This window comes from Dama dama, chromosome 6 (assembly GCF_033118175.1).
Source record: "Dama dama isolate Ldn47 chromosome 6, ASM3311817v1, whole genome shotgun sequence".
NCBI lineage: Eukaryota > Metazoa > Chordata > Mammalia > Artiodactyla > Cervidae > Dama > Dama dama.
This window is the reverse complement of record NC_083686.1, coordinates 1,607,044-1,629,951: the sequence shown is the minus strand read 5'-3', so window position 1 is coordinate 1,629,951 and position 22,908 is coordinate 1,607,044. Positions and strand designations below refer to the sequence as shown.

The 22,908-nt window shown below is 47.0% G+C and overlaps 1 protein-coding gene across 2 annotated transcripts in view; it reads right to left on the bottom strand.

The window, feature by feature from the left end:
- Nucleotides 1-22,681, bottom strand: part of FAM193A (family with sequence similarity 193 member A) — a 153,491-nt gene extending 130,810 nt beyond the window's left edge. The window contains exon 1 of one of the 2 annotated variants that reach the window (XM_061145379.1): nucleotides 22,665-22,681. In XM_061145379.1, coding sequence (XP_061001362.1) covers nucleotides 22,665-22,679 — 15 coding nt within the window. In that variant the 5' untranslated portion in view covers nucleotides 22,680-22,681. Of the gene's footprint in view, nucleotides 1-20,975; nucleotides 21,024-22,664 lie in introns of those variants that run through there. The other variant, XM_061145380.1, reaches the window with a different exon arrangement.
- Nucleotides 22,682-22,908: the final 227 nt, after the last annotated feature.

The window sequence follows — 22,908 nt, the reverse complement described above, 5'->3', positions numbered from 1 at the left end:
CTGTTTGCAGGGCAGGGACAGAGACACAATGGCTCAGTTGGTAAAGAATCAGCCGGCCAAACAGGAAACCCAAGTTCGATCCCTGGGTCAGGAAGATCCCCTGGAGAAGGGAATGGCAACCCACTCCAGTATTCTTGCCTGGGAAATCCCACTGACAGAGGAGCCTGGTGGGCTACACAGTCCAAGGGCTCACAAAGAGTCGGAAATGACTCGGCGACTAAACAACAACAAAGATGCAGATGTACAGAACAGGCACACAGACGTGAGATGGGGAAGGGAGGAATCAGGAGGTCAGGACTGAGACATACACCCTGCCATGTGTAACTTGAACAGCTAGTGGGAAGCAGACGCACAGCGCAGGGAGCTCAGCTCATCGGAAGGACCTAAGGGGGTGGGAAGAGTAGGGAGAAGGGAGACTCAAGAGGGAGGGAATATACGTACACCAGAGAGGAGGTTCACTTAGCTGTGAACCAGACACTATCACGCACTGTAAAGCAGGACTTCAGAACAAGACCCAGATTTCCCCACAGCCAGGCCCACCCATCAGGGAGCTTCCACAAACCTCTTATCCTTATCCATCAGAGGGCAGACAGAATGAAAACCACAATCACAGAAAACTAACTAAACTGATTACACGGATCACAGTCTTGTCTAAATGAAACTATGAGCCAGATGTACATGCCATGTAGGGCCACCCAAGAAGGATGGATCATGGTGGAGAGTTCTGACAAATGTGGTCCACTGGAGAAGGGAACGACAAACCACTTCAGCATTCCTGCCATGAGAACCCCATGAACAGTGTGAAAAGGCAAAAAGACAGGACACTGATTGATGAACTAAGCCCCCAGGTCGGTAGGTGCCCGATATGCTATTGGAAAAGAGTGGGACAGTAACTCCAGAAAGAATGAAGAGACGAAGCCAAAGCAAAAACAACACCCGGTAATGGATGTGACTCGTGATGGAAGTAAAGTCTGATGCTGTAAGAACAATAGGAACCTGGAATAGGAACCTGCATAGGAACCTGGAATGTTAAGTCCATGAATCAAGGTAAACTGGAAGTGGTCAAATAGGAGATGGCAAGAGTAAACATCGAAATTTTAGCAATTAGCAAACTAAAATGGACTGGAATGGGTGAATTTAACTCAGATGTCCATTGTATCTACTACTGTGGGCAAGAATCCCTTAGAAGAAATGGAGAAGCCCTCACAGTCAACACGAGTCCAAAATATAGTACTTGGGTGCAACCTCAAAAATGACAGAATGATCTTGGTTCATTTCTGAGGCGAACCATTCAATATCACAGTAATCCATGTCTATGCTGCAACCACTAAAACCAAAGAGGCTGAAGTTGAACGTTTCTATGAAGACCTACAAGACCTTCTAGAACTAACACCAAAAAACCAGACGTCCTTTTCATCACAGGGGACTGGAATGCAAAAGTACAAAGTCAAGAGATACCTGGAATAAGAGGCAACTTTGGCCTTGAAGTACAAAACGAAGCAGGGCAAAGGCCAACAGAGCTTTGCCAAGAGAACACACCGGTCATAGCAAACACCCTCTTCCAACAACACAAGATAAGACTCTACACATGGACATCACCAAATGGTCAATACCAAAATCAGACTGATTATATTCTTTGCAGCCAAAGATGGAGAAGCTCTATAGTCAGCAAAAACAAGACTGGGAGCTGACTGTGGCTCAGATCATGAATTCCTTACTGCCAAATTCAGACTGAAATTGAAGAAAGTAGGGAAAACCACTAGCCCATTCAGGTATGACCTAAATTGAATCCCTTAGGATTATACAGTGGAAGTGACAAACAGATTTCAAGGGATTAGGTCTGATAGGGTGCCTGAAGAACTAAGGACAGAGGTTTGTAACACTGTGCAGGAGGTGGTGATCAAAACCATCCCCAAGAAAAAGCAATTCAAGAAGGCAAAATGGTTGTTTGAGGAGGCCTTATAAATAGCTGAGAAAAGAAGAGAAGCAAAAGGCAAAGGAGAAAAAGGAAAGCTATACCCATCTGAACGCAGAGTTCCAAAGAACAGCAAGGAGAGATAACTTGCCTTCCTCATTGATCAATGCAAAGAAATAGAGGAAAACAATAGTATGGGAAAGACTAGCGATCTCTTCAAGAACATTAGAGATACCAAGGGAACATTTCATGCAAAGATGGGCACAATAAAGGACAGAAATGGTATGGATCTAACAGAAGCAGAAGATATTAAGAGGTGACAGCAATACACAGCAGAACTATAAAAAAAAGATCTTTACGACCCAGATATTCACGATGGCGTGATCACTCACCTAGAGCCACACATCCTGGAAGGCGAAGTCAAGTGGGCCTTAGGAACCATCACCATGAACAAAGCTAGTGGAGGTGATGAAATTCCAGCTGAGCTATTTCAAATCCTAAAAGATGATGCTGTGCAAGTGCTGCACTCAATGTGCCAGCAAATTTGGAAAACTCAGCAGTGGCCACAGGACTGGAAAAGGTCAGTTTTCATTATAATCCCAAAGAAGGGCAATGCCAAAGAATGCTCAAAGTACCGCAAAATTGGACTCATCTCACACGCTAGTAAAGTAATGCTCAAAATTCTGCAAGCAAGGCTTCAATAGTACATGAACTGAGAACTTCCAGATGTTAAAGTTGAATTTAGAAAGGGCACAGGAATCAGAAATTGAATCGCCAACATCCGCTGGATCATCGAAAAAGCAAGAGAGTTCCAGAAAAACATCTACTTCTGCTTCACTGACTACGCCAAAGCCTTTGACTATGCAGATCACAACAAACTGTGGAAAATTCTTCAAGAGATGGGAATATCAGACCACCTCACCTGCCTCCTGAGAAATATGTAAGGTCAAGAAGCAACAGTTAGAACTGGACATGGAAAAACAGACTGGTTCCAAAACAGGAAAGGAGTACGTCAAGGCCGCATATTGTCACTCTGCTTCTTTAATTTATATGCAGAGTACATCATGAGAAATGCCGGGCTGGATGAAGAACAAGCTGGAATCAAGACTGCAGGGAGAAATATCAATAACCTCAGATACGCAGATGACAACACCCTTATGGCAGAAAGCAAAGAGGAACTAAAGAGCTTCTTGTTGAAAGTGAAAGAATAGAGTGGAAAAGCTGGCTTAAAACTCAACATTCAGAAAACTAAGATAATGGCATCTGGTCCCATCACTTCATAGCAAACAGAGGGGGAAACAATGGAAACAGTGACAGACTATTTTCTTGGGCTCCAAAATCACTGCAGATGGTGACTGCAGCCATGAAATTAAAAGACACTTGCTCCTTGGAAGAAAAGCTATGACCAACCTAGAAAGCATATTAAAAAGCAGAGACATTACCTTACCAACAGAGGTCTGTCTAGTCAAAGCTATGGTTTTTCCAGTAGTCATGTATGGATGTGAGAGGTGGACTATAAAGAAAGCTGAGCGCTGAAGAATTGATGCTTTTGAACTGTGGTGTTGGAGAAAACTCTTGAGAGTCCCTTGGACTGCAAGGAGATCCAACCAGTCCATCCTAAAGGAAATCAGTCCTGAATATTGACTGGAAGGACTGATGCTGAAGCTGAATCTCCAATACTTTGGCCACCTGATGCAAAGAACTGACTCATTGGAAAAGACCCTGATGCTGGGAAAGATTGAAGGCAGGAGAAGGGGACAACAGGATGAGATGGCTGGATGGCATCACTGATTCAATGGACATGAGTTTGAGCAAGCTCTGGGAGTTGATGATGGACAGGGAGACCAGGCGTGCTGCAGTCCATGGGGTCACAAAGAGTTCAACACGATTGAGCAACTGAACTGTAAAACAACTATATTCCAATAAAAATAAAAGTAGTCCATGCTTAAGCTTGATGAAATTTTGTAGAGTACTAGATGGAGCACTGTTACAACTTTAAACATGGCTGCAAAACACGCAGGTGCTGTTCCTCTTCTGTATGCTCAACCTGTAAACACTTTAACTGTGAAGGCTGTCTGCTTTCCTTATCTAACATCCCAAGACACGATAACCACTCTGGACACATCGTTAGTAAAACTGGATAAAACTTCACTCTTCAAATAATCTCTGAGTCAGTTCTCTGCTCTCAACCTCACTATATGGTTAACAAAGAGCTGATATAGGAGGTAGTGGTGGCGATTCTGCCATCAATTTCCTTGTTGTTTCCTATGCTTTCGTTATCAGCATTCTCTCCAATCCAGGGTTTCTTTTAAGACTACCTGTTCTGTGAGGCCCAGTTTAATTAAAACTAGCAGCCGAAGTAATGAACTTACTTAATGAGCACTCATTAACTGGCATAGGCGTCAACACTCCGCTAAGCGCACAAACATCCTCTCTTGCCTCAGGATACCACGGGAATCATGCGAAACTCCTGATTGGGAAATACAGACCAACTGCGGGCGTCAGCCTCGATCCACACTAAGAGTCTATGAAGTGTGATGTCTTATCTAAAAATACGGACCAACCTGCTCTTCATGCGGCCCCAGGGAGCACCTCACCTACTCCGAGTGGGCTTCTGCATATTCTACATGCCTGAGACCCCTCCCGTGGGCGATGGGCAGTCTAAGTGTGTGACCACAGGAGCGGCAATCACACTCAGTTTATGATACAACGTTGGAAAGACCTTGAAGATTAATATACAGCACAACCTTCTCACCTGACAGACATGTCCAATGTACAACCACACAGAGCCGGCCTGAGATCTTCAGACAAAAGCACCTCTAGCTAAGTTTTCTAGCAAACAAACCAGTAATACCTAAGCCCTACTTTGCAACGTGGAAAGAAGAGTTAAGCCTAAACATGGACCAGCTGAGTTCACTTGGCACAGATGAGGGGAAAACAGGCCTCCACCACCATCCTAGTGAGTACGAGCACAATGTTAGACTTCAGTCAACCCTCCAAGTTTCTAAGATCAGAAACCTCTACCAACACATGGTAAAAACACCAAGTGTAAATCTGAACCCGAGAGGAAGAACTGAACATAGACTGTCCTGTATCGAGGTGAGCGCTTAAGTGAGGGGGGGAGAAGAAGCAGGACGGTGCCACACAGAGAAAGGTGAGAGAGTTCCAGAAAGGCACATGTAATCAAGGTCAGATGCAACAAACTCGAAGGATATCAGGACTGAAAGAAAAACCTCAGGATTTGGTAAGAAGGTCACAATCATCTCTGGGAAGGCTGATTAAAGTGGCAGGTGAAAGAGGTGGGTAAGGCGGGGAAAATGGGAGTTGAGGGTGAAGGAAGAGAAGCAAGCAGTGCTAACCAGTATTTCAAGGGATCTGGCAGCAGCAGGTGGGAAACGTCAGACAGAAATGTGGTTAAATGGTTAATGAAGGGCAAGAGACAGACTGAGAGGGAAGGAAAAACGGTAAGCTCAAAATCTCAAAGCTAACGAACACAACGCAACAGAAGAGGGAAGACTGACGACAGGAGAGGACGAGTGATGTGGCAAGAGTCAGGCCGCGCGCTCACACACAACTCTGCCGCGAGCTTCCAGGGTTAACAGACTTGCTCAAATCTACTCCAGAGTCAGAACCTCTGGAGTATAGGATTCACTGTGAAAAAACAACAAAGACAATGTTTTCTTCCAAATTAGAAGACAAGAACGACACATTTCAGGAAAAAAGCAAAGAGGGAGGAGTTTCAGGAGCTCCCGTGAACTGGCCGGGTCTCACAGGAAAGCTTTCTCAGCGTGTACCACGTGCCGGATAAGCCTCAGAGCTGACTGTAGAGAAAAGAGCCCAGTAAACCGGGGCCTGGGGTCCGTTCTAACCCAGGGCCGTGGCCCAACTGAGGACAGGCACCGAGGGAACCCAGGCTGGCGAAGGCAACACCCGCCCCACGGACCGGACGTGCCCTCCTGGAGACACAGCAGGTCCGGGCAAAGGCGAGAGCAGCGCTGAGCGGCAGTGGCACCAACAGGGGCGGCCCGGCGGCCCTCGGGCTAGGGACCCCTCTCAGTGCAGGGGCACAGGCCCCACCCCTGGCCCGGGAACGAGATCCCACAGGGCGCAACTAAAGATCCCCCAGGCCTCAATGACACAAGATCCCGCGTGCCACAGCCAACACAGCCGAGTGAGTATTTTTTAAAAAGACGCAGCACCCCAGGGCCCAGCCCGCTCCCGCGGTGCAGGCCGCACCACGCGAGCGGAACACCATGGCTGTGCCGGTGCCAGACACACGGGGTGGCGGCGAGGCGGAAGGAAGCTGGCTGAGAGCAAGAAGGATGAGAACCCGCCGTCCAGCCAGAGTCTGGAGGCGATACGCGGGAGGGAGAACAAGGAAAGGGGTCACCAAGGACGTGCGAAGGCTTCCAGCTGCTCAGGCCAGCGTGGATTACGTGTAGAAACGGTGAAGAAAGCAGGAGCAAAGACGGGCTTAGAGAGAGACGATGTGCAGCCGGGGTGAGAACAAGCGACACCACAGTAACAGGAGGGTTCTGTCTCTCGGGCGGCTAATGGTAAGTGACAAACGCCACCAGGAGCTGGAGGGGGCAAGCGGGGCCCCTCACCAGGACCATTACAGGCGTTTCCAGCTCGACTCTCCGGGCCTCAGCTTCCTCAGGCAGCAGACACTGTCGGGCCACAGACGCGTGTTCTGTCATTGTCCTGCTCGGCTCCGAAGCTCTGTACGTCTCTGACTCGCCCAGCCCAGCACAGCAACTGGAGCAGTACGGGCACCAGTCAACACAAGTTTGCAGAGAGACATGCGACTGGAATGACCAGCTGACAGATCCCACCTTCCTGTTTTCCCCTTTTTAAAGTGAGATACAACTGACTTACCATTCTTTTAAAGGAACAGAGACTACTGGGGAGTTCCCTGGTGGTCTACTGGTTAGGATTTGGCACTTTCACTGAGGTGGCCCAAGTTCATTCCCTGGCTGGGAAACTGAGATCCCGCAAGCCATGTGGCACACTCAAAAAATAAAAAGAATATTGACTGTAGCTACAATTTAAGCCACTTAATGAGTGATGTTGCTTTTCATGCTTTTAAAACCAGACACCAACAACAATATTACAAGGAGCGTCAAGAATCCACTTACGGGATTTCTTTATCCAAGGCGGCCAAGCAGCTCTGGCAGAGGGCTGCTAACTCCCTTCTCTAAGTTGTCCTGACCGTCGACTAGGGATGCACCTACACCGGCAGGTCGCGCCTTTTAGGAACCTCCACAGAGGGGGCTAAATTCTCAGCAGGAACTTGGAGAGAATGTGTCCCCTGCCAGGCTATTTCACCACAGTGGAATAACTGCCAAGCACTTCTGTAGAAAAAATTTACTAAATTTTTTCTAAATGCAATGAGATGTCCTGGAATCAATCCAAGAACACAAATAGGGCATTTGCGGAAAACTTAGTGAAACCCAGATAGAGTCTGTAGTTAATAATATTGTACCAACTGTAATGTCTTAGTTCTGACAAACACACCAAGGTTAAGGGAGATGTCAACATTAGGAAAACTCAGCTGAAGGGAGTATGAGAACTCTCTATACTAACTCTGCAACTTTTCTCTAAGTCTAAAATTATTCCAGAAAAAAAGAAAAGTTTATTTTTAAAAAAATCCTGGGTCATCAGAAGTTAAATCTCCTAACTTCTTATTCAGTTTCAACATGTAACTAATAATGTACTCAAATCGAGAGAAAAATGTTCTTTGCGTTCTATGAATGAGAAAAAGTTCATTTCCACAGGAGATGTGATAATTAAATGCCACAAATATTACTGGAATTACTCTAAGATAATCTAGAAACTGCAGAGCTGGACCGTTAAAGAAGGCAGAGCACTGAAGAATCGATGCCTTCAATCTGTAGTGCTGGAGAAGACTCGAGAGTCCCTTGTACAGCAAGGAGATCAAACCAGTCAATCTTAAAGGAAATCAACCTGGAATACTCATTGGAAGGACTCATGCTGAAGCTGAACCTCCAATATTTTGGTCACCTGATGCGAACAGCCGACTCACTGGAAAAGTCCTTGATGCTGGGAAAGGTCGAGGGGAGAAGAGGGCATCAGAAGATGAGATGGCTGGATGGGATTGCTTATGCAATGGACATGAACTTGGGCAAACTCTGGGAGATGGTGAGGGACAGGGAGGCTTGGAGTGCTACAGTCCATGGGGTCACGAAGAGTCAGACATGGCTGGGTGACCAACAATAATCTAGAAACTAACACTGATTTGCAGAGTTAAAAAAAATGTCTTCCGGGCCCACAAGATACATGTTACTCTATTTCAGCTCACTCTGGTTATACAGTCTCTAAAATCAAGTCACCTTGTGCCTCCATGTGTATTCGGAAGGCCAACGGAGTCAAACAAGAGCGCGTCCCAGAATGCAGAGAAGCACCCTACAGTACCACCAGACAGACAGTAATCTAACCAGGAAAAAAGGCCTCAAGTTAATAAGAACATTTCAAGTAAATGAAATACAAATAAAGATGAAAACAGGAATATGCATCATTGACGAAACTTAATCAAGCAGCTGTCTATAAGAAACCACTAAGTAAAAGAACATAGGTAGGTTAAAAACAAAATAACAGAAAAAGCTATATCACACAAATACCAATTAAAATATACTAAAGTGGTTCTGTTAGTATCGGAGGAAGTAGACCTCAGAGCCAAGAAAACTGCCAGGGATAAGAGGAACATAACCTAAATGAAAAAAAGAATCAAGTCACCAAAAAGACATAACAATCATAAACGCTTATGCACCAACAACAGAGCTCTGAAGCACACAACACAAAAACTCGACTGTAAGGAGAAACCGAGAAACCACCATCTCAGCCGGAGCCCCCGACACCCTCTCCCAGCGACTGACAGAACCAGGAGCCAGAAAGCCCTCAGGAATACAGAATTGACCTATAACCACTCACTGCCATACCCCTGCAACACAATGGTGCAAATCAACCATACTCCAAAAACTCTTTTAAAACTATAGAATTAAACAAAAAAATTTAACTTGACATTCAAGCAAGCACTCCACTCAATAACAGCAGAATTTACATGTTTTAAAATACATAAGCAATATTCACCAACAGGCCATAAAACCTTAAAATTTTTCAAAGAATTAAAATTATACAAGCTGTTCTCTGACCATACTGGAACTAGACTACAACTCAGTAACATGATAAATTACACGACAATCTTTTTAACTAGTTGTCTGGCTGTGCAGGCGTCAGCTGCAGCGCAGACCGTAGCTGAGGTGCGCAGGCTCAGCCCAGCCGCAGGCAGGCGTGGTCTCAGTTCCTGCGCCAGGGACAGAGCCCCCTGCCCCACACTGGGAGGCAGGTCTTTACCACTGGGCCACCAGGGAAGTCCCCAGTCAACAGACTTTTAAATAGTATCAAAGAAGAAGATTCAAGGGAAATTAGAACATATTTTAAACTGACGGAAAATTAAAGTACAACATACCAAAATTTGTGGGATGAAGCTAAATTATGGCTTAGACAAGAGTACATAGCATGCACATGTGTATGTATATTAGGAAATATGTTATCTTGAAAATACGTATTTTTAAGAAGAATAGTCTCAAATCAATAATCCAAACCTCTACTTTAAGGAATTAGAGAAAGAAAAATCAAAACAAACTCAAAGCAAGAAATTAAACAAAGAGCAAGAAATAAAATTTTCAAAAATTTTTCTTTTAAATCAATAAAATAAAAACAAAGAAAAGAGAAAAAAACAATAAAACTAAAAGCTGGTTCTTTAAAAAGATTAAAAACTTGAAAAGCCTCTAGAAAGACTGGCAGAAAAGAGAGAAGACAAATAGACAGTATCAGGAATCAAAGAGAGAACACAGACCCCTTACAGACATTAAAAGGATAAAAGGGACACTACAGACAATTCTACACACATAAACTCAACAATTAAGACGAAATGGACCAATTCTCTGAAAAGCACAAACTACTAACAGAGAAGGGAACAATTCTTAATTTGCTTTATGAGGCCAGCATTATACTGATACCAAAGCCAGGCAAGGAAAATGTAAGAAAACTATTTACATATATCTTATAAAAGCAGATGCAACGAGGGACTTGCCTGGTGGTCCAGTGGCTAAGACCCCATGCTCCCATCACAGGGGGGCCCACAACTAAAGATCGAAGATCCCACATGCTGCCAAGAAGACCCAGCGCAGCCAAATAAATATTTTTTTAAAGTGTAAATCCACAAAAAAATTCCCAGAATATGTGATTTTAGCAAGATCAACAGATAAAAGTTGAACACACAAAAATTAATAACTTTTATATACTAGCAATGAATAGAAACAGAAATTCTTCAAAACACCATTTACAGAAGTTGAAAAAAATGGAATACTTCATGAATCTAACAAAACATGTAAAGGATATGTATGCTGGAAACTATAGTACAAAATACTGATGAAAAAAATCAAAGATGTGCTGTATGTCAATGTCATCTCAATTTAAAAAAATCAAAGATGACCAAAGAAATAAAACCGCATACCATGTTCACAGACTGGAGGATGCAACACAGTATTCATGTCGATTCTCCACCAAACTGATGTATAGGTTTAAAGCCACTCTGATCATTTATGAATCTAACAAAACATATACAGGATACGTGTGCTGAAAACTATAATACAAAACACTGACAAAAAAGGCCAGAGATGTGCTGTGTGTCAATTCCATCTCAATTATAAAAAAATCAAAGATGACTAAATAAACATAACAGAACCACAGACCATGTTAACAGACTGGGGAATTCAATACAGTATACATGTCAATTCTCCACCAAACTGACCTATAGATTTAAGGCTACTCTAATCAAAGCCCAGTAGAATTATTTGTAGACACAGACAAGCTGATTCTAAAATGTATGGAAAAGTGAAATGACCAAATAGCAAAAACAATCTTAAGTTGGACGAATCGTCTTACTAATATTGTAAGACCCACAGTGATTGAGACAGTGTGGTTCAGGCCATGAGACAGACTCGCAGATCAATGCAACAGAATGCAGTCCTAACCCACACAAATGCGCTCAGCCATATCTGACACAAGTGAAACATCAACTCAATGGAGAAAGGGTACAACCAATGGGTTTGGAACAAACCTGACATCCATCCTACCCAAATCTGATACCTGATACAAAATCAACTCAAAACGAATTACAGCTCTAAATGTAAAACTATGGCGTTTTCAAAAGAAAATGCAGGAAAAAAAAAATCTTTATGAGATTTTATAAAACAAATAGTTCTTAAACATGATACCAAAAAGTATGATTTATAAAAGAAAAATGTGGAAAGCTGAACTTCATCAAAATTTAATTTTTCTTTGCAAAAAAAAAAAAAAAGTTGATGGAATTTAAAGACTAGCTATAGACTGAAACTTTTTTTGTAAATCACAAATCTGACCTAAGATTCATAACAAGAATTATGAAGAATTCTCAGAAGTCAAAAGTAAGAAAATAAAACAAGTAAAAAAAATAAAGCAAATAAGCAAAGTCTTAAACACTCTATCCAAGAGGATACAAGAATAACAAATAAATGAAGTGTTCAGTAACAGTAGTCACTAGGGAAATGTAAACTAAATCACACCACCACTACACACCTATTTATTAATGATTAAAATAACATCTGAGGAGGGCACGGCACCCCACTCCAGTACTCCTGCCTGGAGAATCCCATGGACAGAGGAGCCTGGCGGGCTACAGTCCACGGGGTCGCACAGAGTCGGACACACCTGAAGCGACGCAGCACGAAACGACACCCGCTGACAGCGCTGAGAGCCGGCGTGGGCGCAGAGCAACGGGATTCTCGCCGTCGCTCGCGGGGCGTCGGCACGGCACAGCGACTCCGGAAACAGCTGGGCGGTTTCTCGAAACGTCACCATTGACCATGCCCCCATTCCTTGGTATCTACCCTAGAGAAATGAAAACTTACTTTGATACGAAAACTTGTACACAAACGTTTTACAGCAGCTCCATTCATTACCATCAAAAACTGAAAGAACCCCAAAGTCCACCAATGGAAGAATGTGTAACAGCAACCCATCCGTGTGACAGAATACCACATGGCAGTGAAAAGCAACAAGCTACTCATACCTGCAAAAACCTAGATGAAACTCAAAGGGACTAAGCTGAGTGAGAGGAACCAGCCTCAAAAAGTTACAGACTGTGTGATTCCATCTATATGACTTCCTAAGGAGACAAAACCACAGTAACAAAGTCATGACCACCCAGAGCTGGGGTGCGGGAGGAAAGGGACTGCGCAGGCACAGCTGGAGGGAGCCCGTCAGGGCACTGGGACTGCTCTGTGCTCTGATGGTGACATGCAAGGCTGTACCTGGAGGGGAGGCTCCCTGGGGGCCCAGAGGTCAGGGTTCCAAGCTTTCACTGCCGTGGTCCAGGTTCAATCTCTGGTTGGGGAACTGAGATCCCACAAGCCAAACTGCATGTGTGTATACACATACACACGTGTATATATACAAACACACACACACATATATAGAAGGCTTCCCTGGTGGCTCAGTCAGTAAAAAGAATCTGCCTACAATGCAAGAGACCATTTGCAATGCAGGAGACCCTGGTTTGATCCTTGGGTGGGGAAGATCCCCTGGAGAAGGAAATGTCAACCAACTCCAGTATTCTTGCCTGGAAAATGCCATGGACAGAGAAGCCTGGTGGCCTACAGGCCACGGGATCTCAACACACACACACACACATCTGTCTATCTATATATATATAGCAGATATAGCAATAATGCATAGGAACCTAAATGTTACGTCCATGAATCAAGGTAAATTGGAAGGAGTCAAACGGAAAATGCCAAGACTGAACATCAACATCTGAGGAATCAGTGAACTAAAATAGATTTGAATGGGTGAATTTAACTCAGATGACCACTATATCTACTACTGTGGGCAAGAATCCCTTAGAAGAAATGGAGAAGCCCTCACAGTCAACACGAGTCCAAAATATAGTACTTGGGTGCAACCTCAAAAATGACAGAATGATCTTGGTTCATTTCTGAGGCGAACCACTCAATATCACAGTAATCCACGTCTATGCTGCAACCACTAAAACCAAAGAAGCTGAAGTTGAACGTTTCTATGAAGACCTACAAGACCTTCTAGAACTAACACCAAAAAACCAGACGTCCTTTTCATCACAGGGGACTGGAATGCAAAAGTACAAAGTCAAGAGATACCTGGAGTAAGAGGCAACTTTGGCCTTGAAGTACAAAACGAAGCAGGGCAAAGGCTAACAGAGCTTTGCCAAGAGAACACACCGGTCATAGCAAACACCCTCTTCCAACAACACAAGATAAGACTCTACACATGGACATCACCAAATGGTCAATACCAAAATCAGACTGATTATATTCTTTGCAGCCAAAGATGGAGAAGCTCTATAGTCAGCAAAAACAAGACTGGGAGCTGACTGTGGCTCAGATCATGAATTCCTTACTGCCAAATTCAGACTGAAATTGAAGAAAGTAGGGAAAACCACTAGCCCATTCAGGTATGACCTAAATTGAATCCCTTAGGATTATACAGTGGAAGTGACAAACAGATTTCAAGGGATTAGGTCTGATAGGGTGCCTGAAGAACTAAGGACAGAGGTTTGTAACACTGTGCAGGAGGTGGTGATCAAAACCATCCCCAAGAAAAAGCAATTCAAGAAGGCAAAATGGTTGTTTGAGGAGGCCTTATAAATAGCTGAGAAAAGAAGAGAAGCAAAAGGCAAAGGAGAAAAAGGAAAGCTATACCCATCTGAACGCAGAGTTCCAAAGAACAGCAAGGAGAGATAACTTGCCTTCCTCATTGATCAATGCAAAGAAATAGAGGAAAACAATAGTATGGGAAAGACTAGCGATCTCTTCAAGAACATTAGAGATACCAAGGGAACATTTCATGCAAAGATGGGCACAATAAAGGACAGAAATGGTATGGATCTAACAGAAGCAGAAGATATTAAGAGGTGACAGCAATACACAGCAGAACTATAAAAAAAAGATCTTTACGACCCAGATATTCACGATGGCGTGATCACTCACCTAGAGCCACACATCCTGGAAGGCGAAGTCAAGTGGGCCTTAGGAACCATCACCATGAACAAAGCTAGTGGAGGTGATGAAATTCCAGCTGAGCTATTTCAAATCCTAAAAGATGATGCTGTGCAAGTGCTGCACTCAATGTGCCAGCAAATTTGGAAAACTCAGCAGTGGCCACAGGACTGGAAAAGGTCAGTTTTCATTCCAATTCCAAAGAAAGGCAATGCCAAAGAATGTTCAAAGTACTGCACAACTGCACTCATTTCACACACTAGCAAAGTAATGCTCAAAACTCTCCAAGCTAGGCTTCAACAGTACTTGAACCGAGAACTTCCAGATGTTAAAGTTGGATTCAGAAAAGGCAGAGGAACCAAACTGCCAACATTCATTGAATCATACAAAAAAGCAAGAGAATTTCAGAAAAACATCTACTACTTCATTGACTACGCCAAAGTCTTTGACTGTGTGGATCACAACAAACTGTGCGAAATTCTTTAAGAGATGGGAATACCAGACCACCTTACCTGCCTCTTGAGAAATCTGTCTGCAGGTCAAACAGCATCAGTTAGAACTGGACGTGGAAACAGACCGGTTCAAAATTGGGAAAGAAGTATATCGAGACTGCATATTGTTACCCTGCTTATTTAACTCAGATGCAGAGTACATCTTGAGAAATGCCGGGCTGGATGAAGCACAAGCTGGAATCAAGATTGCTGGGAGAGATATCAGTAACCTCAGATACACAGATGACACCACCCTTATGGCAAAAAGCGAAGAAGAACTAAAGAGCCTCTTGATCAAAGTGGAAGAGGATAGTGAAAAAGTTGGCTTAAAACTCAACATTCAGAAAACTAAGATCATGGCATCTGGTCACATCACTTCATGGCAAATAGTTGGGGAAACAATGGAAACAGTGGCAGACTTTATTTTGGGGGGCTCCAAAATCAATGCAGATGCTAAGTGCAGCCATGAAATTAAAAGATGTTTGCTCCTTGGAATAAAGCTATGACCAGCAAGACAGCATATTAAAAGGCAGAGACATTACTTTGCCAGCAAAGGTTCGTCTAGTCAAAGCTATGGTTTTTCCAGTAGTCATGTACGGATGGGAGAGTTGGACCACAAGGGAAGCTGAGCACAGAATAATTAATGCTTTTGAACTGTGGTGTTGGAGAAGACTCTTGAGAGTCCCTTGGACCTCAAGGAAATCCAACCAGTCAATCCTAAAGGAAATCAGTCCCGAATATTCATTGGAAGGACTGATGCTGAAGCTGAAACTCCAATACTTTGGCCAACTGATACAAAGAACTGACTCACTAGAAAAAACCCTGATGCTGGGAAAGATTGAAGGCTGGAAGAAAAGGGGATGACAGAGGATGAGATGGTTGGATGGCATCACTGATTCGATGGACATGAGTTTGAGCAAGCTCTGGGAGTTGGTGAGGGACAGGGAGGCCTGGCGTGCTGCAGTTCATGGGGTCACAAAGAGTGGGACATGACTAAGCAACTGTGCTGAACTGATACTATACAGACAGATAAATAGATAGATATAACTACATGTTAATTTTTTAAATTAGCATATAATAAAACCACTTAGAAAAATTCTAACGGTACCTACCAAAGTCTAGCCACATGTATACTGAGCAATTCCACTTCGGGTTTACACTCAACCAAAAGGAGCACTCTCTCCATCAAAAGACATGTACTGGAATGTGCATACCAGCCTGATTTGTATCAGTCATGAAATAAAATAAGCCCAATGTCCATCAATGTTAGAATGGTTAAGTTGTGGGGTAGTCACACAATGGAAACTGCATGCCATGAAAAGGAATGATGAACTGCTGCATCAACAACAGGAATGTAACTCAAATACAACTGGTGAGCCGAAGAGCCCTACCACAGAGCACTTTTATGTGAAAATCAAAAACAGGCAAACCACACAAGAACAGTAAGGTTGACAAGGAGGGGAACGTGGGCACACTCTAGTGCACTGGGAATATTTTTTATCCATGTTGTCTATGTCGAAAAACTGGTGCCATGGGTGTGCACACACAGAATACTGCACACAGAGACACTCCCTGTGGCTTTGCCCACTGCACATCTTTGCTGAATCACACAAGGTTCTAGATCTTTACCGGACCTACTTCCTCAGGTCACTGACGCCAATGCAAACCAGGGCTCCCCTGGTGACGCACTGGCAAAGAATCCGCCCGGCAACGCAGGTGGCACGGCTTTGATCCCTGATCCAAGAAGACCCCGCGTGCCGCGGAGCAACGAGGCCCCAGTGCCACGACAACCGAGCCTGCGTCTAGCGCCTGGGAGCCGCACCTGCTGATGCCCCCACGCCCCAGAGCCAGTGCTCAGCAATGAGAGAGGCCTCCACAGTGAGAAGCCTGTGGACTTCAACTAGCGAGCAGCCCTGCTCCCCGCACCTAAAGAAAGCAATGAAGACCCGGCCCAGCACCCCCCAGGCAAACAATGAGCCCTAGAGCCATGAGGAGCAGCACCTCCTCGCGGCAGCGGCTCCTGCGGGGCAGGGAAGGCCGCTGCGCGCCCCTGCGTGCGCCCAGACCCACAGCCACCCCAGCTGACCAGCGGACGCGCGCATGTGCTGCGTCAGCTGCAGTCATGTCCCACTCTCTGCGACGCCACGCACCGGGGCTCGCCAGGCTCTTCTGGCCACAGGATCCTCCAGGCAAGAATGCTGGAGTGGGCTGCCACGGCCTTCTCTAGGAGGAGACACTGTACGATGGCCCTTAAACATTATTATTTTAATTATTATTTTCTTGAGCTCCCAAATCACTGCAGATGGTGACTGCAGCCATGAAATTAAAAGACACCTTCTCCTTGGAAGAAAAGCTATGACAAACCTAAGAGCATATTAAAAAGCAGAGACATTACCTTACCAACAGAGGTCTGTCTAGTCAAAGCTATGGTTTTTCCAGTAGTCATGTATGGATGTGATAGTTGGACTATAAAGAAAGCTGAGCACTGAAGAATTGATGCTTTTGAACTGTGGTGTTGGAGAAAACGCGAGAGTCCCTTGGACTGCAAGGAGATCCAACCAGTCCATCCTAAAGGAAATCAGTCCTGAATATTCACTGGAAGGACTGATGCTGAAGCTGAATCTCCAATACTTTGGCCACCTGATGCAAAGAACTGACTCACTGGAAAAGACCCTGATGCTGGGAAAGATCGAAGGCAGGAGGAGAACAGATGATGAGATGGTTGGATGGCATCACCAACTCAATGGGCATGAGTTTGAATAAACTCCGGGAATTGATGAAGGATAGGGAAGCCCGGCGTGTAGGAGTCCATGGGTCACAAAGAGTAGGACATGAATGAGCAACTGAACAGAACGGAAACATTAATAACATCTTCTTACCACTTTTTCAGCAACAAAAAAGGATTTATGTTATTATCAATACAAATGCTCCCTACACACCATGTTCTCTGATTTTAAAACTATAGTATCACTGTTTGAAAATGTACCTTGATCTGTACCCCAAACAACTTCCTGTCATAAACCTCTAACAGCGTTACAAAATAGCCCTAAAAACCCATCTGAGCCCTCCGTAAGTGTGCATTTTATGTAAATTGATACCCCAATAGCTATGTCATGGCTCAATTTCCACAATACAAAAATACTGGTAAATAACATGTGTATGAGTTAATTTTGCACCCCAATTCAAATACAGAATTGGGATGGTATAAATATTTTTATTTTGTGTAAACACTTGAATGTTTAACTGTTAAAGGGAGGGAAAAGCCAAAATTAGTTTTATTTGCAAAAGAAAAAATGACGGTAATATCACGTTGTAAAAATATCATTCACCTTTTTGTTCCATAAGTAGTGTTCATTGTAGAAAAGTCTTAAAGCTTGAGGCATGTGCAAAAAGGAAAAAAAAAGCCATCAGAATTTCCACCACAAAATATTTTGATGTATATACCCTATCAGACTCCCTATGCAAATATATATACACACAGAGATACTTTACAAAATCAGATCCTTACTGCAAACACTGTTCTCTTCAATGTTTTGTTTTTTCATCCACACTGTGATTCAGTTCCCTGACCAGGGATTGAGTCCATGTCCTCAGCAGTCAAAGTGTGGAGTCCTCACCACTGGAACACCAGGACATTCCCACACACACTTCTTTTTTATTTTGTAAGCTTCTCTCTTCACTTAATGCAACATGAATGTTATGAAAATTATATTTTAAAATAGAGATGCAAAAAAGCAAGATATTTTCATAATATCCTTCACCTACCAACTTCTCACACAGGGCTAACTTTATCATCACATTAGAGCAGACCCGCACACCTGGCTGTTAGAACAGGTCTGGTCCAAGACGCATGTCATCATTTTTACATCATCGCGTCACAAGAGAGAGAGCTTCACCGATAGCATCCTGCAGCAGAGTCGCTGTAAAGCCAGTCAGGCCGGCTTCCTGACAACAAGGGTCAGGATCAAACACAACCCCTTGTGCCCACTTTCCAGCCTCCAACTGTTTAATTCTCCCAACAATCCAAGAAGCCGGGAGCCTATAAAACTGGGCAGTGTGAGGCTGTGCCTCAGGGCACAGAGCGCAGCAAGTCTGTGTCCCTGGGCTTTGTTTATTTTGTGTACACAAAATATCTTGTGCTATGGGCCGAAGATTCTACACTGAGCTTAGTCAAAAGACCAAGAAGTGATGGGCCGAAGACTCTAGAAGCTCAGTTATGTTTCCTACTTATCCCACAGTCCTCATTTCCCTGCAGGAGCCAACGACACGTGGAGGCTCCCTTTGCCTCAAAGCCACCTCCCAGGAAGGTGGTCCTGGGTCCACGCTCAGCGCCGTGGCCAGCACACTGAGCGAGGGAGCTAAGACCCTCCTGAGAGCAGACAGCCCTCCTGCTCTCACCTCTCCTAGGCACCCTCTGCCCTGGTGAACCCACTGAGATGGAAACGAGGCGCCCCAAGAACCATAAGCCTTTCTGGGAAATGCAGGGCCAGCACCCATTTACCGTTACTTGTTGACCAACACTGTTTGGGGTGCCTGTTCTGCCCCAGATAAGGTGTCCCAAAAAGCTCACCATCTGAGGGGAAACAATTCAGAGGTTTCAGAATCACACGAAGAACTTTTGTGATTGGTGTCACCTGTTACCATAAACAGTATCTTTGATGCGTTATTAATAAAACACTTGTGAAGTACTTTTAAAACTAAAGACACAGCTTGAAAACTTCAAAGTATAGTAGAAAAGAATGTTTTCAAAGGTGCAGGTCGCAACTCAACAGTACATAATAAAATAATCTATTACAACCACCATTATTGTTAATGAAACTGAGCGAAACAAAAGATACCAGAAAATATCAAGAGTATAGTTTTGTAAACCCTGCAGTGTCTGTGTGTACATGTGTGAGTGCAGGGTGTGCGCAGAGCACTACAAGTCTCAAGGTATTTAGTTCTTATAGTGGATCAGTCAAAACTCTGAATTCTAAAATTTAACAGAAAAAATAATCGGTCCTGTCAAGATAATAGTAGGCAGACAGTTATCCAAGTTTGAAAAGGTTCATTCGAATAATAATTAAAAGGCTATTTTAGCTAAATAATGTAAAATAAGTGAGAATTATTAAAACCGAGAACAATGGTATGAAAAGCTACTGTAAGAATTTTTATTGTGCCACCAATTTGTTTTTATTAAATCAATAAAAATGGGTGTATTTTACATCCAGCTGCAGCCAATATTACCAACATTTTTATAAAGAATTTGCTCAAGCAGACCTCCCTGCCTCCCCACCCCAGAAGCAGCAAACAGGGCCCTTTATCTGCACTCCATCCATGCAAATGCATAAGCCTCACCCAGTATCCTAAGAACGACACCAGTTTCGCTCTCCAGTGTACTGGAAAATGGCAAGCTCTGGAGACTGTGAAATGCAGGGCTGTGACCAAAAACAAAGCTGACAATATAAAGAAAGTTCCAACAGTTGCAGAGAACACTCAAAACCCTATAAGCTACAACTAAAGCCCACACACATTACTATGTATTCAGATAATAGTATCAGCACCAGAGAGCCATGCCATATGCAATGATTTCTTATCTGTTCTCAGTACCTATCATTCCAACACAACATTTACAATCCCCCATAATTTCTGTCTCAGAAACGGGCACACAAATAAATACTCCTTACTAGGCTTTCGGTTGTTTTCACTGCTGCAAAATGTCTTCAAACCAACTTAAAACAGTCCTAACAACACAAACTCCTGGAAAAAAAAAAAATCCATTATCTTTCAGCAGCCGACTCAACGAGTGGAAATGACCGCCAACTGCATACCCGCGTACCAGTCCTGGGTCTTGCAAAGTGTTGTGACCAAGAGCGGAATAAAAGTGGCAGCCGTCCACAGCTAGCAGCGGCGGTGCGTGCTACTGTCTTCAAAGACAGAAGAAAGGAAAAAAAAAAAAAAAAAAAATGACGATTCAAATATATACCTGAGTAACCAGACCACTCATTACCTCTATAAACACTTTCAAAGAGCAGGGGGTGAAGCGCCAGGGCCGCCAATTGCGAGGACTGCCAGGGCTCTTTTTTCAAATGCCCGTTTCGGAGGAGCACAAGAAAACTTGGAGGAGGCGCTCGGCAATGACCGAGCGCCGGGCGCCGAGGAAGGAGGTGGGCACGCGCGGCGAGCCCCGCTCGCGTCCACCTGACGCCCAGTGGCTCTGGAATCGCACCCGAGTAAACCTCAAGGACGGGCCCGGCGCGGGCCGAGGCGGCCCCGGCCCGCCCGTGACAGCGCCGCGCAGGTGGGCGCCGCGCGCTCCCGGGAGATGCGGCACCTGGCGGCAGCGGCGGCCCGGCCCCGGGCGAGGGGCGCCTCCCACAGCCCGGGGCAGCGGTCCCCCGCGCCGGCCCTGCGGGAGGCTGTCAGGGCGCCAGCCGCCCGGCCCCCGGCCCCGCACCGTTACCACCCCCGCCCCCGCCCCCCGCCGCTTACCTCAAAGTAGCCTCCGGGGGCGGCGCCGCCCGCGCCCGCGCCCGCGCCCGCGCCGAGGGGCCCGTTGGCCGCCGCCGCCGCCGCCGCGCCGCCCGGGGCCGCCAGGCCCGTGGCCTGGGAGCCGCGCAGCGCCGCCGCCGGGCCGGCCTTGCCGCCGCCCGCGCCGCCGTTGCCCCCGCCCGAGCCGCCGCCGCCGCCGCCGCCCCGCTTGTTCTTCCGGCGCTTGGCCCCGCGCTTGGCGTCGGCCGGGCTCATGGCGGGCGGGCGGGGAGGGCGCGGAGTGGGCGCGGGGCCGCGGGCGGCGGCGGAGGGCGGGGAAGGCGGGGAGGCTGAGGCGGCGGCGGGACACGCTCTGGCCGGCCGCGGGCGGGGGACGGGGGGGGCAGGGCGCTGCGCGGGGTCGCCTCCGGGCGGGCGGGCGGGCGGCAGCTGCGGGGCGGCGGCTGGGCGGGAGCGACGGCGAGTCCACCGGGCCCGGCGCCGCCGCTGACCAGAGTTAGAGTCCAATATGGCGGACACAAGGGGAAAGGGATCCCAGTTTACGTCGGGGGAGGGGGAAGGAGCGGCGGGGAGGGGGAGGGGTGTGGGCGCCCTCCTCCCCCCCTCACCGCCCCCCCCGCCTCACTCCGCCCTCTCGAGCTCCGCTCCCCCTCCGGCCGCGCCCTCTCTGCCCGCCGTTAGCACGCCTCCGGCACGTGGGGCACGCCGGGAGCTAGAGTCCGTGCGCCCGCACCCGCCGCTCGGGCTCCCGGTATAGGAACTACGATTCCCGTCAGGCCGCGCGCGCTCAAGCGCCCCGACGCCGCGAGGGGCTGCGGCAAGGGGAGCGAGACGCGGAGGTGACGTCACCCCGGGCCCCAGCCGCGCGGCCCCCTCCCCGCCTGCGCCGCGCGGCCTTCTGGGACTTGTAGTCAAGCGGCGGGGCCCGGCCCAGCGCAGGGCCGGGTGAGCGAACTACGAGCCGGCGATGAGAAGAGTTCCACCTCTTTGACAGGCTCCCAGACGCCCCCACGCCCCACGCCCCCGCCGCGGGTCCGCAGCCCGGTTCGGCCCCCGGGATGGCGTCGGGCAGGCGAGACCCGGTTCTGACCCGCCGGGAACGGCTCTGTAACCTTGGCCCGGCTCAGGGTTCGAATCCGCCTCCACCGGCTGGCTCTATGACCTTGGACTGGGGCCCTCGCCTGAGTCCAGGTGACTAAGTGGGACTCGAAGGACCCGCCTCGGGGGCTGGGCCGCGTTTCCGGACGGAGAGCGCTGGGTCTCGCTGCCGGCTGGTCAGGGGCCTCCTGCCCCGGGCGATGGGGCCGCCAAGAGCCTTCAGACCTGGCCGCTCGCTTAAAACCGCTGGCCCGGAGGCGCCCTTCCCACCTCGCCTTCTTCCTGCTGCCCCTTTGCAGCCACCGCCCGGCCTCCCGGTACCTTGCGACCCTGCGCTGTCCCAGGGCGGTCCAGCCGTTCCTCACGACCTCGCATGCACCCGCCGCACAAGCCACGAACCCCGTCAGGCCCTCCCCCGGCCCTGCAGTGGGGCCGCTCCGCCGGGACCCTCCCCGGGCCGCTTGCCCGTCATCGGCAAGCCCCAGGTACAAGTCTGCCCTCAGACCCGGACCACAGGGATCCCTCGTCGGGCCCAGCGTTCAGGAGGGCTCCACCCTTCACAAACACCGAGACACAGGAGACGGGTTTTACCTTCCTTGGTTCCATGGCTGGTTACAGGGCCGGGCCGAGATACAGAGGAGCTTGGCGCTAGGGTGTATGGTACCAGGGCCTTCATTTGCATTTCTTCCTGGGCCCCACAACCTTCATCTCTGGGCCTGCCAGGAGTCACCGCCTCACCTTCACCCTTGCCCCGGCTGCAGCCGCGGCCTTTTAATCCTCTGACCTATTCTTGGTGCCACAACCAGAATGAGCTAATATGATCAATCATGTAGGC